The 16157-nt window shown below is 40.5% G+C and overlaps 1 protein-coding gene across 7 annotated transcripts in view; it reads left to right on the forward strand.

The window, feature by feature from the left end:
- The window catches only part of UBN2 (ubinuclein 2), an 83666-nt gene that overhangs the window by 55626 nt on the left and 11883 nt on the right, over window positions 1-16157 (forward strand). For 4 of the 7 annotated variants that reach the window (XM_023184846.3, XM_023184848.3, XM_023184847.3 and 1 more), the window contains 3 exons: window positions 9044-9272; window positions 9691-9783; window positions 13858-14321. The exons of 1 other annotated variant lie outside the window; for it this stretch is intronic. In XM_023184846.3, the coding sequence (XP_023040614.1) occupies window positions 9044-9272; window positions 9691-9783; window positions 13858-13907 (372 nt within the window). In that variant the 3' untranslated portion in view covers window positions 13908-14321. Of the gene's footprint in view, window positions 1-9043; window positions 9273-9690; window positions 9784-13857; window positions 14322-16157 lie in introns of those variants that run through there. 2 more of the 7 variants (XR_002724957.2, XM_023184849.3) reach the window with 2 other exon arrangements.

The raw sequence follows: 16157 nt of genomic DNA on the forward strand, positions 1-16157 counted from the left end.
ACTTAGCTCTTCCCTTTTTCTCCTGCCAGCTTTCTTACTTTTAAATCAAATTTATACATTCCTGTTATTTTTTAATCATTTATCTTCTCAAAATTTTTATTTTGCATTAATTTTATAGTGCTATATAATTTTCTGTGTCAAATTAGTGTTAGTTGTCCTTTTATACCACAGTTTTCCCATTCATGAATTTTTAGTTTAAACTTATCTCTCAATTAGCTGAGTGCCTCACTCAAGCAATCTTTTTAAGAAGGGTAGTCTAGCGTGGTGGCTCATGTCTGTAATCTCAGCACTTTGGGAGGCCAAGGCAGGAGGAACACTTGAGGTCAGGAGTTCAAGACCAACCTGGCCAACATGGTGAAACCCTGGCTACTAAAAATACAAAAAAATTAGCCAGGCATGGTGGCGCATGCCTGTAGTCCCAGCTGTTTTGGAGGCCAAGGCAGGAGAGTCGCTTGAACCCAGGAGGCAGAGGTTGCAGTGAACGATATCACGCCATTGCACTCCAGCCTGGGTGACAGAGCGAAGCTCCATCTCAAAAAATAATAATAATAAATTTTTAAAAGGGTAGCATGAATGCTATTTTACCTTAGCTCATGTGCACCTGGTAATTTCTTTCTGTGCTATCACACTTGAGTAGGCATAACCTTCTTGGGGCACTAACTGTTCCACTCCAAATTTTGTAAATACTCTTCCACTGACTCTTGCTTAATACTTGGGATTATGGAGAAATCTGAGACCATTCTCAGACTGTTTCTCATTCTCCTTTTGTTCCCTTATCATTAATGTGTTTTCTCTGCCTAGTTTTCATTAGTTGTATACCTAGAACATAATAATAGCATTCCATCTCAGACCTGGTTATTTATTTTAGATCAAGAATATTTTATTGTATTATGTGTCTGATTACTGTTTCTGATCCATTTATTGTAAGTTTTTTGAGAACTCTTTATTATATTTATCATTATTATTATTATTTTTAATTTTTCCCTGAGATGGAGTCTCGCTCTGTTGTACAGGCTGGAGGGCAGTGATGCCATCTTGGCTCACTGCAACCTCTGCTTCTTGGGTTCAAGAGATTCTCCTGCCTCAGGCTCCCGAGTAGCTGGAATTACAGGTGCCTGCCGCCATGCCTGGCTAATTTTTGTATGTTTATTTATTTATTGTTATTTTTTGAGACCAAGTCTCCTCTGTTGCCCAAGCTGGAGTGCAGTGGTGTGATCTCGGCGCACTGCAACCTCCACCTCTCGGGTTCAAGCAATTCTCCCTACCTCAGCCTCCTGAGTAGCTGGGATTATAGGCACATACCACCATGCATAGAGACAGTATTTTGCCATGTTGGCCAGCCTGGTCTTGAACTCCTGACCTCAGGTGATCCACCCACCTCGGCCTCCCAAACTGCTGGGATTACAGGCGTGAGTCACCACGCTCGGCCTAACTTTTATATTTTTAGTAGAGTTGGGTTTTCACCATGTTGACTGGGCTGGTCTCAAACTCCTAACCTCAAGTGATCCGCCTGCCTCGGCCTCCCAAAGTGCTGGGACGATAGGCGTGAGCCACCACGCCCAGCCTATGTTTCGTCTCTCTGTCTTCCATATCATCTTCTGTTATTGTTTTAATCTCTCTGCCACTTCTTTGTATTCTGACACTTTCTCAGATTTGTCCTTTATGTTAATGATTTAGATTCTTTAACTTTTTTTCCCCTGAAAGTAGTATGTGTTCATTGAAGGCAAATTTAGAAAAAAGAAAATAAAAATCACCTATTAATCCAACACTGTTTATGCGTTGTAGGTACTTTTTAAGACTTTTTTCAACAAAATGTGTTTGATATATTTCATTTTATAACTGACCAAAAAAAAAAAAATACCATTTTATGATATGCAAGTTCTTAGGTTCTTAAATATTCTTTGAAAACATAACTTTTATTGATTTATGGAATTGTGTTGTCTAAGGAAGTGCTCTTTGTACTGCCTCCTATTTATGTGGAACAGCAACATCTAACGAGAAGTTTCCCCTTGTTGTATGTCAAAGTTTCCTGCTGTTCAATACAGTCTAAGGGTTGATATTCAATATACATTGCATACATTCAGTATGTGTATATTCAAATCATCATTCTGCCACTGATGTAGGCATAGGAATGACTAGATGCCAGAATTCTAATGTAGAACAAATTCAGCTAACTGGTAATTTATTAATTGAAATCTAGGATTAACTGATGTATGTATGTACATTTACTTTCATCAGAAATAAAATAATAACAAATTGATATTAGGGATTATATGTTAAAATGTATATAGAGATGAATGAATAAAGGCCTTCCCTTATGAAAAAAAAGTATGTGGAAGATTGGAGTTAGTCTGCATTACTGTCTATATTATCTTTATAAAAAAGTTTACTCTTGTTAAGATTCTTAATTTGATCAAAGAAGTAAGTAAAAAGATAGCATAAATGGTAGTTCCCTGCCCCATATCCTCCTCCTAGGGTTAACTACTTTTAACCTTTTCAGCATTTTCTTCTTTGTGTTTTTAAATAAGAATAATAAATGGAAAACTCTTAATTTTATCAATTTTATAAAAATTTGGGGAGTTATTTCTGGAATTAAAAATTTCTTTTTATTTTCATTTGCTTCATTTTCTTTGAACTTAAGATTAAATCTTTCTTCATCCTTTGTCATCTCTACAATCTGTCAGTTCTATTTTGTTCCCAAAGATCTTCCTGTATTTGATCATTTATCGCAAAAGAAGCCCTGTATTGTCTAACAAATAATTGGTTTGTCAGCATGGAGGCTACTTGGCAAAATATGCATTTCTGAAGACTAGCTACTCCCTCCTGGTTTTCTTCCTCTCCCAAATGGCTTTATGATTTGGAGACTGAAGTGTTCCTGTCTTCATATCTGATCTTTTTTTCTTTTTTCTCTCTTACTGGTTTGACTGAAGAAAAGTTTAATAATTCATTAAGGTCATTTCTATCCCTTGACGAAACTAAAGTTCTTTTTGTTCTAACATAGCATCTCAGTGACGTCTTACCAGCTATCTTATGGCCTCTAGAACCTGTCTATAGCTCTCCAATACTGAAAACAGATTTCCTATCTATGCCTGTAAAGCATTCACCTTCTGTCTGAAAGGCATCTGTGGGTGTCTACTTATTTGCAGAGTGAAAATGACAGGTCCTTTAACAAATGGCAAAAGGTAAACTCCTTCTGGGTTCAGGTTGTTAGCTCTGCTTGCTTTCTATTTCATAACTTTCCACACAGGGGTTTCCTCCTGTTTCTTACCCTTCAATTGACTGATTTTCTTTGAATCTTGTCCTTGCCACTTTATGATTCGAAACATCATTCATTCATTAAGCAAATGTTTATTGAGTGTTTACTATGTGCCAGGCACTCTTCTAGGTGCTGGGGAAATAGGGATGAACAGCATACTCAGCATTCCTTCTCTCATGGAGCATATAGTCTATGTAGGAAGACAAGCAAAAATACAAGTTTTATGAAAAAATAAAATTTGTAGGATAATATGATAAAGAGTTATTGCTGCCAGCATAAAGAAGGTGAAGAAGGTTTGAGGAGGTAACATTTGATCTGAGAATTGAATGAGCAGAAGCCAGCCATGTGGAGAAGAGAGGGGAAAAATAGTTCAGGCCAGAGGGAACAATTGTATGAAGACACTGAGATGGAAAAGAGCCTGAAGTGAAGGCCTGCATGGCTGGACCATGGAGAGAGAGTGGTAGGTGGTGAGATCAGAGAGAGACCAGAACCATGTCATGGAGGACCTTGTGAGACACAGTAAGGACTTTGGATTTTGTTCTCTGTGCAGTGGGAAGCTATTGGAGTTTCTTAAACAGGGGACTGGTATGGTCTGATTTGCATTTCAAAAGGTTACTCTGAGTGTTGTGGGAAATAGGGGATCAGTGCACTCACCAAAGTAGAGGATGTGGTTTAATTTAATTGCAGCCGAGGATGTGGTTTAATTTAATCGCAGTGGCTCACGCCTGTAATCCCAACACTTTGGGAGGCCGAGATGGGTGGATCACAAGTCAGGAGAGCGAGGTCATCCTGGCCAACATGGGGAAACCCCGTCTCTACTAAAAATGCAAAAATTAGCTGGGTGTGGTGGCGTGTGCCTGTAATCCCAGCTACTTGGGAGGCTGTGAGGCAGGAGAATCACTGGAATCTGGGAGTCAGAGGTTGCAGTGAGCTGAGATCGTGCCGCTGCACTCCAGCCTGGCAACAGAGGGAGACACCATCTCAAAAAAAAACAAAAGATTAATGCCCACTACGGGAAGAGCAAGGTTTCCCTTCAATGTTTTTTCCCCTGGGAATAAAATGTAGAGGTCACGGAAACTATTTTTGACTATGGGGCATAATCCTGAACTATTTAGCTGCTTCATGCTGACTTCTTGTGCATGATCCCAGATTATGTCAACATTGGAGCACCCCACTGCTAAAAGGTCTCCATCTTTTAAGATAGAGAGATTTGCAAATACCTGTGTCACATTTAGATGATCTGATGCTTCCGTTTATATTTATAAACAAAGTGGATATAGAAGTTACTTGAAAGTGTAAAATGTTAGGCATTTATGGCATAGTATCACTTTTTTATTGCTATACTTGAGTTATTTAATTTTGGAAATTGCCCTACCTAATTTACATCTTGCTTTTTTTTTTTTTTTTTTTTTTGAGACAGGGTCTCGCTCTGTTGCCCGGGCTGGAGTGCAGTGGCGTGGTCTTGGCTCACTGCAACCTCTGCCTCCAGGGTTCAAGCATTTCTCCTGCCTCAGCCTCCCGAGTACCTGGGATTACAGGCAAGCGCCACCACGCCCGGCTAATTTTTGTATTTTTAGTAGAGACGGTGTTTCACCATGTTGGCCAGGCTGGTCTTGAATTCCTGGCCTCAGGTGATTCACCCACCTCAGCCTCCCAAAGCGCTGAGATAATAGGAGTGAGCCATAGTGACTGACCCTCATTTTGCATCTACTTTAATGCTTCAATTGCACTCCTCCAGAAAAGCTTTAAAAGATTCCTTTTATTAACAGTATTTAATGTTCCTCACTAGGGAACTCCAGTTGGGGCACACAGCCTTGGAGACTCTTTATCATTCCAAGACTGCAGTAGAATTACGATTAAAAGAAGAAGCAACTCTTGATTAATTTTTTTTTTTTTCCCCCGAGATAGGGTCTTGCTCTGTCGTCCAGACTGGAGTGCAGTGGCGCAATCTCAGCTCACTGCAATCCGCCTCCCAGGTTCAAGTGGTTCTGCTGCCTCAGCCTCCCGAGTAGCTGGGACTACAGACATGAGCCACCATACCTGGCTAATTTTTGTATTGTATTACTTAATTATTGTAATTTCGTGTTTTTAGTAGAGACAGTAGTAGAGACCACCATGTTAGTCAGGCTGGTCTCGAATTCCTGATCTCATGATCCGCCTACCTTGGCCTCCCAAAGTGCTAGGATTACAGGCGTGAGCCACCGCACTGGCTAACACTGGTTCATTTTTTTTTTGAGACGGAGTCTTGCTCTGTCGCCCAGGCTGGAGTGCAGTGGCCAGATCTCAGCTCACTGCAAGCTCCGCCTCCCGGGTTTACGCCATTCTCCTGCCTCAGCCTCCCGAGTAGCTGGGACTACAGGCGCCCGCCTCGTCGCCCAGCTAGTTTTTTTGTATTTTTTAGTAGAGACGGGGTTTCACCATATTAGCCAGGATGGTCTCGATCTCCTGACCTCGTGATCCGCCCATCTCGGCCTCCCAAAGTGCTGGGATTACAGGCTTGAGCCACTGCGCCCGGCCACTGGTTCATTTTTAAGTTGATGCGGGATCTTTTCTATCCTGATTGCATTAAGATACTATTATCTCTAACTTGGTAATTTTTTCCTAAATGCACCCACTTTGTATATCGTAGTTGGCACAGTACAGGAAAAGACTGGCAAATAAAAACTGTCAGGTTCAAACATGGAGTGGTGAAGGTTTGTACTTACCTGTGAGAGAAAATTTTGGCAAAAAAGAAAGAATGGGTTTGTTGACTATAATGTCATCATTTTATGATACCTGAAAACTAAGGTTTCAAGCCTAAGTGACTGGAAAGAATGGAATTCCCTGGTGAAAGCAGTTGACAGAAGATGGGGGAACCCATTGGAGAAGATGATTTCATCTTTGGATATGTCAAGTTGGTGCTAGATATTCAAGCGGAATTACTGTGTTAACTCTCAGATATACAGGATGGAAACAGATGAGAGGCCAGAACTACGTATATAAATTTCAGTTGTAAAATTTGTTATTTTTATTAACAAATAAAGGAGAACAGGGGAGGGAGGCAGTTTAAGAACCAGAAAGAAGGCCGCTTGTGGATATTCTTCATTTGTTTGTTCAGCAGTGGCATAACCTCTTAAGTATATAAATATATGTAATGTTATGTGGCATGTGTGTGTGGAAAGATTGTCTGCATTTTTCTTATACATTAAGAAATACCCCACCAGCAGCAAAAGGACAAAGATTTTTAAAATAATAAATCCTTAATTAATAATGCTTATTGATACACATAATAAAACTGGAAAGAGCTAACATTTATTATTTTTAAAATAGTCAACAAATTCCATTTTCCTGATCAAATTTAGATTTAGAGGTACATGGTGGCTCATGCCTATAATCCCAGCACTTTGGGAGGCCAAGACAGGCAGATCACTTGAGCACAGGAGTTCGAGACTATCCTGGCCAACATGGTGAAACCCCATCTCTACTAAAAATACAAAAATTAGCTGGGCATGGTGGCACATGCCTGTAGTCCCAGCTACTCAGGAGGCCGAGGCAGGAGAATTGCTTGAACCCAGGAGGTGGAGGTTGCACTGAGCCAAGATCGCAGCACTACACTGCAGCCTGGGCAACAGAGTGAGACTCCATCTCAAAAAAACAAAACAAAACAAAGAAAACAAAAAAAATAACAAAGTTTTGACCAGGAAAATTTGGATTTGGTAAAATAAGACTACAAAAGAAATCTCAGAATGACAGAAACTGTAATAGATAATATATGATAATGAGAAAATTTGATTGTATTAGCTCCCTGTTGGTAAGTAAGTGCACATAGAAAAGAAAAATGTTGGCCAGGCATGGTGGCTCATGCCTGTAATCTCAGTGCTTTGGAAGGCCTAGGTGTGAGGATTGCTGGAGCCCAGGAGTTCGAGGCTAGCCTGAGCAACATAGACCCTGTCTCTACAAAAAACATTTTAAAAAGTTAGCTGGGTCTGGTGGCACACACCTGTAGTCCCAGCTACTTGGGAGGCTGAGGTGGGAGGATCACTTGCACCCAGGAGTTTGAGTCTGCCATGAGCTACAATTGTGCCACTGCTCTCTAGCCTGGGTAACAGAGTGAAACCCCGTGTCTCAAAAAATAATAATAAATCTGTTTTTAAAAAAATCAAAATGGAAAAAATTTAATTGTTGTGTAGAAAACTGTTCAAAGAATTAAACTAGGTATAGGAATACATTTGCCAGGCGTCCTGGCTCACGCTATAATTCTAGCATTTTGGGAGGCACAGGCAGTGAGGGGATCACTTGAACCTAGGAGTTCAAGCCCAGCCTGGGCAACATGGTGAAACCCTGTGTATAATAAATACAAAAAATGTTAGCCAGGTATGGTGGCATGTGCCTGTAGTCTTAGCTACTCCGGAGGCTGAGGTGAGAGGATCACTTGAGCCTCCAGGAGGTTTGAGATGGCAGTTAGCTGTGATTGCACTGCTGTACTCCAGCGTGGGCCACAGGAGACCCTGTCTCAAAAAGGGGGCGGAGTTTGGGCAGGGGGAATATATTTAAGTTCTCTGTGAAAGCCCATCGAGGTCAGCATATTTCTTATTTATTTTATTTTTTTAAAGTCCTCCCTGCAGTCCAAATATGTTAGCATATTTCTGATTTCAGTGTTTTTATTCGTAAACATGGCATCAAAGCCCAGGTAGGGGAGTGTGAAAACACTGTCCAGTTTATCTTTTACCTTAAGAAGTGTAATTTCAGAAAAGTAATAAAGTGAAAACCGCTTTCAGGAGTTAAGTGACTAGGACTAAGGAAACTGAAGTCTGTCATTCTGTTTGATAATAAAAGGAAGACAAATTAGATAGTGGCTAGGAGTCAAGGAAGAGCTAGAATAACGGCGTGGTTATAAAAAGAAATAATAAGTTTCTGTATCTGAGAAGGCAGAGGAAACATGGAAAAGGTGCAGTACTAGATATTTGTACAAGAAAGTTCTACACGGTGAGAATTCATGGTGTAAGTCAGGTGGTTAGCTTTGGAGAAGGGCAGGTGAGGCTCATGGCGAGGAAGAATGCCTCGGCCTGGTCTCTCTAAGCTGATGTGATGACAGTAAAGGATACTGGGTAGGGCCCTGAAAGCAGCAGTCTAGAGCAGCCGCTGCAGGAAAGATTGTAAGACAAATAGTAAAGTGGGCCGGGTGCGGTGGCTCAAGCCTGTAATCCCAGCACTTTGGGAGGCCGAGGCGGGCGGATCACGAGGTCAGGAGATCGAGACCATCCTGGCTAACCCAGTGAAACTCCGTCTCTACTAAAAACATACAAAAAACTAGCCGGGCGAGGTGGCAGGCGCCTGTAGTCCCAGCTACTCGGGAGGCTGAGGCAGGAGAATGGCGTGAACCCAGGAGGCCGAGCTTGCAGTGAGCTGAGATCCAGCCATTGCACTCCAGCCTGGGCGACAGAGCGAGACTGTCTCAAAAAAAAAAAAAAAAAAAAAAATAGTAAAGTGAGCATTTTCAGAGACCCAGCCGAAATTGCATGGGATTGTTTACTCATGGTTCAGGTATTTGGGCTAGGAGGCAAAAGTGGAGGAGTGCGAGTGTAAGGTTGGGAATTAGTAGATTGATAGAGTGCGTGAGTGTTCATATAAGTGCCACTAAAATAACAGCATCTGAGGAACCTGCGGTGGTAATGAAGAGCCTGTCTCACAACGTTTCTGTCAGAGCAGATGTAAAGCACAGTCTTGCATCTGTGAGGATATTATAGAAAATAAATCAATTTGGATTACTTTATTTCTTATGTATTTTGACCCCTGGTTTCTGCACAGTCCACAGCAGGAGCATCATTATTGGCTAATGCCTCACCTCTGACTCTCATGACATCACCTTTGTCTGTAACAAATCAAAATGTGACTCCTTTTGGGATGCTGGGTGGCCTTGTTCCAGTGACCATGCCCTTGTTTCCCTTGGAGATATTTGGCTTTGGAACGGACACAGCTGGAGTGACAACCACCTCGGGATCTACCTCAGCCGCTTTCCACCATAGCCTAACTCAGAGTAAGTGGGGCTCTTCTATTTGCTTGGGCTGTCTAGCTTGACAGAACAGGAAACCTTACAAATTTATTATTAAGAGTAGTCCAGTTGGAGTTAATGAAGATTATAGTTTTTTCTTAAGAAATGCAGTTTATATATATATAGTAAGTAAAATTATTGGACACCGGGGTTTTATATACAGTTTTTAAGCTATCTATACCACATTTCCATCTTAATGAAATTTTTAAGAGGAAGTCAGTTGTGTTGGGTTACGTGCACATACATACATTAAAATAAGTAAATTTTTAAAAACATGCTCTAGTTTTAGAAGGCCTTCAAAGTCAGGTGCTGTGCCTGCATTACATAAATCAGTTTTCATTTTTGAACTAAAAGGGCTCCAATCTGAATTTAAAGATGACTGACAAGTCTGTTTTCCTCTCAGATTTACTCAAGGGTTTACAGCCAGGAGGAGCCCAGCATGCAGCAGCGCTTTCCCACTCACCTCTGCCTGCACACTCACAGCAAGCATTTCACGGTGAGGACACCATCTCCTTCTTCATCTCTTTCTCATTTGTATAGGCTTGTAGATACGGATTATACTTTTCTGAAAACAATGTGAATTGAATCACAAAGGCTGGAAAATGCAAATTTCCATAGACTGAATCCTCATTCCTCATTAGCAACTAATTCCTTTTAAGAGGAAGGAAATAGGTAAACGAGATCTTCTGTAACCTAAAAGCCTTTTGAAGGTGTTTATTATGTGGAAATGATGACTGAGAGGATTCATAAGATGGTTAAAAGTTATGTATAGTAATGATAATTGTTTACATTTATTGAAAGCTTACTAAATGCCACATAGTCTTGTGACAGCTTACATGGATAGCTAACTTAGTCCTTAGATGACGGTCTCCATTTTACAGATCACGAAACTGAATCAGAGCTAAGCAACTTGCCCAAGATAATACACAACTTGCCCAGATAACAAATGCTTGATCTGAGATTCAAACCCAGGAAGTCTGACTCCATGACCTGTATTCTTAGTCATTAAATGTCTCAGCATTTTAGCAGAGATGAAATTAATATGATCCTGCCAGGCACAGTGGCTCACTCTTGTAATCCCAGCACTTTGGGAGGCCAAGGTGGGCAGGTCACTTGAGGTTGGGAGTTCAAGACCAGCCTAGCCAATATGGTGAAACCCCGTCTCTACTAAAAATACAAAAGTTACCTGGGCCTGGTGGCACATGCCTGTAGTCCCAGCTACTTGGGAGGCTGAGGCAGGAGAATTGCTTGAACCTGGGAGGTGGAGGTTGCGGTGAACCGAGATCACGCTACTGCCCTCCGGCCTGGGCAACAGAGTAAGACTGTCTCAAAAAAGAAAAATTAATATGATCCAAGCTGTATGCATTCTGTCCTTGTAGGCAGCCAGATCGCTCTGAAATCTGACATTAGGCAGTCAGATTAGGCAGTGTGCCAAATACACTGGGCTCCAGCTTCTCGTTTTCCCCAGCAGTTGACCTCCATAGACGCTGATATTATTCTGAAGCCCATTTTCAGGATCTTTTGAGCAGAAATAACTGCTCAGCTGCCCTCTTAACTTTGGAAGTTGACTAGGCCTCACTTTTTTTTTTTTTTGGCCACTGAATCAAAATAAAAATGATCTTTGAACCAGTTTACATTAACCACAGTACAGAGATGGGAACTGAGGAGCAATCTTGAGGCAACAGATTGCCATTAATCCTCCGAAAGAACTAAGTGGTGAGCTGTCCCAGTCTTACCCTTGAGAATGAGCATAAAACCACGGTTATGTAAAATGGGTAACAGAGAGTCGTGGCACAAATGTCAGCAATCCCAATCTTCCTGAACTCTGACTAGTTTAAATATCTAAAGAGAATTGCCCTGTGTGTGACTAAAGCAGTTCCTCCCTGGGTGTAGACAACTGCTTGGTATAATGAATCCAGCTGAGGGTAGTGTACTTATGAGCAGATGGGCATGAATGTGGCCACCTGCAAGGAATTAAACAGGCAGGATTCTCATGGCTCAGAAAGACCCCAGTGTTCGTTCTTACATGAACTATCTCGTTTATCAATGCAGCACTGCTATTCCAGAGGGAGAAAGGAAATATGACTATCAGTATTTTCCAAATAACTAAAGTTAAAAAGTTTTAAATTTTTCAACCAGGCATGGTAGCTCATGCCTGTAATCCCAGCATTTTGGGAAGCCAAGGCAGGCAGGTGGCTTGAGTCCAGGAGTTTGAGACCAGCCTGGTCAACATGGTGAAATGCTATCTCTACAAAAAATGTTCTGGGCATTGTAGTATGCCTCTGTAGTCCCAGCTACCCGGGAGGCTGAGGTGGGAGGATCACCTGTAGCTGGGAGGTCGAGGCTACAGTGAGCTCTGATTATGCCACTGCACTCCAGTCTGGGTGACAGAGTGAAGTCTGTCTCCAAAAAAAAAAAAGAGTTTAAAATTTTTCCCCTAAGAAACATTTTAAAGTATAAGTCACTGAACTTGAGGATCAGACTTGGATTTTTGAATTACAGAACTACCAGTTTGAATAGGTTTAACTTGTTTGAACATCACTTTCTCTTGCTTGTAAACTGGAGACAACAAATGTTTTTAATGACTTCATATGAGAATTTAATAAAAAATAATTGATTTAAAGCTTCTAGCATGGCACCTGGTGCATAGTAAGAGCTCAATTAATGTTAATTAATTTTTTTTTTTTTTTTTGGAGACGGAGTCTCGCTCTGTCACCCAGGCTGGAGTGCTGTGGCCGGATCTCAGCTCACTGCAAGCTCCGCCTCCCGGGTTCACATCATTCTCCTGCCTCAGCCTCCCGGGTAGCTGGGACTACAGGCGCCGCCACCTCGCCCGGCTAGTTTTTTGTAGTTTTTAGTAGAGACGGGGTTTCACCGTGTGAGTCAGGATGGTCTCCATCTCCTGACCTCGTGATCCACCCGTCTCGGCCTCCCAAAGTGCTGGGGTTACAGGCTTGAGCCACCGCGACCGGCCTTAATGTTAATTAATTTTATCTAGTGTAAAAGCTCAGTAAAATTTTTCTGTAAAGGGCCAAATAGTAAATATCTTAGTCTTTGCAGTCCATATGGTCTCTGTCGCCACTACTCAACTGACCATTGTAGTGAAAAACAACCATAAGGAGTATTTAAACAAATGAGTATGACTGTAAATAAAACTTTACATACAAAAGCAAGCAGGGAACCAGATTTGGCCTATGGGCTGTAGTTTGCCAAACCCTGGTCAAATTTGTTCCTTTTCACCTGTGTATTTCTGCCATTCATGCCTCTTCCCTCAGAATAAAAGGTTTCCTTTCCCTGTCCTTTGCTGTCAGACCTGGGTTGTCTTTGAGGCCTCATTTTTCTTGCTAAGGCCATGACCTGTTGGAGACTTTCTCCATATTCTGTTGGCTCTCCAGGTCATGGGGCCCTACGCTTGCCCTGGTATCCCCCTTTCCTCTCCTCCTGGCCAGTTTTTGTAGGTAATTTAGTTGAGGATTAAATGCAATAATCAACATTTTTTCTGCAAGCATTTAAACAGCAGTGTGTAAAAATAGAAATTATTTTGAGCTGGCACACACCAGTAGTCCCACTACTTAGAAGGCTAAGGCAGGAGGGTCGCTTGAGCCCGGGAATTTGAGGCTGTGGTGTGCTATGATCGCATCTGTGCATAGCCACTGCACTACAGCCTGGAAAAACATAGCAAGACTCTCTCTTTAAAAAAGAAACAGCCGGGCGTGGTGGCTCACGCCTGTAATCCCAGCACTTTGGGAGGCCAAGGTGAGTGGATCATGAGGTCAGGAGTTTGAGACCAGCCTGACTAACATGATGAAACCCCGTCTCTACTAAAAGTACAAAAATTAGCCGGGCGTGGTGGTGCGCACCTGTAATCCCAACTACTCAGGAGGCTGAGATAGGAGAATTGCTTGAACCTGGGAGGCAGAGGTTGCAGTGAGCCCAGATTGCGCCATTGTACTCCAGCCTGAGCAACAGACTAAGACTCCGTCTCAAAAAAAAGAAAAGAAAGAGCATTGTCCCATTAGCAGACTTTCCTGTCACTTAAAGCTAGGTTAGAATGAGCACACAGACTCAGCTGAATGTTTTTCACTACAGATTAAAAGTTTGCTACGTTTGTTTACACAGTGAGGAATTATGAAATGCTGTGTCCTGGCTTGAAATTTTATTTCACTTACAAAAAAAAAAAATGAAGTTGACCTGTCTTCTAAAGGAATTGAAAGATGTAGTGGGTCCCTCTGAGGTAGGAATTGTGTCTTCTGGTTCCTTGATAACCCTCTTACAGCATTTGACACAATTGGCGGGGACGTAAATAATAAAAACTTATTGAAATGGTATTTATAGAACACTGAAAACCACAGTCATTTGAGAGAAGAGGATCATTTTTCTTGAGTTTTTATCTCCATGATGTTTTATCAACCTCTATAATGCTATATGACATGCAAGATATTAAAAGTTATATCTTTTCCGAGATGTCATCCACAAAAGATAAAAGTTAATTGTTCTTTTTGCTTTGTTTTTCTTACCTGGTTTTTTTTAACATATGGACCCATACCAATTTAATATCTCTTTTTCTCAGATGGAGGCCAAAGTAAAGGGGACTCTAAATTACCACGGAAATCTCAGTGACTGCCCAGCAAGCAAAGGAGACGAAATGTTTAGTTGACTGATGGAATCTACCTGATGGGAAAGTACTTATGTGGTCATAGGGCTGCTGTTTCTGTCGATGTTTACATTCTCTCGTCCCAAGCACTGTGGTGAGGAGGAAAAAGAAAAGAAAACATTACTTGAGCAAAGCCAGGTGCAGGAGGAAGAAATGCTTTTGTGCAAAGTTAGTGACCTTTGGTCTCTTCTAAAGAATGACAAAGTTACCATATTAATAGACTTGAAAGAGACTCAGTTGTCAAACCCACAGAAATACAAATTTGATTTTTCCCGGGGGAGGAAGAAGGAAGTCAAGAGAATTTGGGCAAACTCCATCCATCCTGGGGGTTGGATCTGAACACTTAATAGACATCATTGCTAATAAAAGGCATTAAAAACTGGAATTAGGCCAGTTTGTCAGGAATAATGATCATGTCTATTTGAGTGGACTGTGTAGCAAATTTGCCACAAAAAATAATAACAATAGTGATTCTATCTCCGATATATAGTAGCTGAAGAAATACCATACCCTCAAAAATCCTGAACAAACTTGAATCTTCTCCAGTGTGTAGCAACTCCCCTAAATCAGTGGACTAAAGATCCTTCAGGAAAGTTATTTTAGCACAGTGATATATATTATTAAATCATCTAGATTTTTAAAAATCAGGAAGTTGAGCCTGTTGCTCTTAAGAGATGAAACCTAGATGTCCCCTTTTTGTAAAAGGGTCAATTTCATCTTCCATTCAGGAGCAGGTACTTAACTCTTTTCTTCAGGTGATTTGTGCATCTAGTATTGACTGGTTAATTCTTATTTCCATTCTTGATGTTAAAATGTGACTGTGTTCACATTTTTCTCTTGAGAAATGGGGATCTTTTCAGGGTTATTGCTTTGCTGCTATTAGCCCTTGCAGCAACATAAACTCTTAAGTTTCCCCAATTCATCTAACTTCACAACTTCTCCTTCTGTTCTTTTAGCTAGTGGTCCTTCAGGTGATTATTAGCTATTGGTATAAACAGGTAGAAGTGTACACTATGTTTCTTCATTGGTCATTCAAATGGCATGAATATAGTTTTCGAATTTTTAAGATGGTATTTTAAAGGGAGGAATCACATTAGGATCACAATCACAATGTATTTTTACTCCTTGTATCCAGTGTAGTGAAATTGTTTGGAGCATTTGAGATCCTAAAGCTTTACTAATATTTACTCAGTGTATTGATATGTGAGTAAATCTGCAGCAAATAAGACTCCTTAGTTATTATAGCTTCCTTATGCAAATAGCATATTCAACAAAGGATGTTAAGGGAAAAATTTATGGTTCTCCTTGGATGCATTTGATTTGATGTTTTTTGTTTTGTTTTGTTTTGTTTTTTGCTGTATTATTCTAGTTTTTCTAAGCTTCTCTATATTTTCAAACTGTATCAGAGAATGGTGTAAACTCTAAATGGTATAAGCTTGATCCATTTATAATGACACACTAACCTAAAAAAACAATAGACTGGTAGTGGCAACATTTCTTGCATATGTGTTTATTACACATTACCCTATACCGTTAGATTACTCAATTAAGAATATTAACCAGGCCCTTTTTTCTTTTATACGCAAAAGTCCCAGATATCCTACAGGACTGTGAATAAATAACCACAGATCTGTTTAGATCTGTATGCCTATATTTTGACTTCAAAGTCACATTGGCTTGCTTCCTAGCAAAAAAGTTAATAAATAACTGAAAACTTTAGTTCCAAGAACTTGTTACAGTAAAGGGAAAGGATTATTTCAAAGGAATCACTGATATAATCTCTTGACTCTAAGAATTTAGTTTATCAATAAAACAAATATGGATATAGTATGAACCCCAGTAGATATTTTGGAAGGATACTGGAAGGATGTCACAGAGGTTTGACTTGAATTCAATACGTTTGATGAAGATTTGCTTGGTTTCAGTTAGGGAAGCTTGCCCAATTTTTTTATTTTTTCAAATGTAGTGGACCTCTTGCTTTTATGAAAATTGAATAAAAAGGTCTTTGCTTAATACTAGGGAAAGTGATGAGATTTTCCTTTGGGAAGGTAACCTTTGTTTTACTTCTCATACCACAAGAGAAGTCGAAGTGCATATTAATCTCTCTTCCAGAATACTTGTATATATGTGTGTATGTATATATACATACACACGTATTCATATAAATGACTAGTTTGAGTCAAAAAATCATTTGAATTTCTTAAAACCATCAATTC

This window comes from Piliocolobus tephrosceles, chromosome 8 (genome assembly GCF_002776525.5).
Source record: "Piliocolobus tephrosceles isolate RC106 chromosome 8, ASM277652v3, whole genome shotgun sequence".
NCBI lineage: Eukaryota > Metazoa > Chordata > Mammalia > Primates > Cercopithecidae > Piliocolobus > Piliocolobus tephrosceles.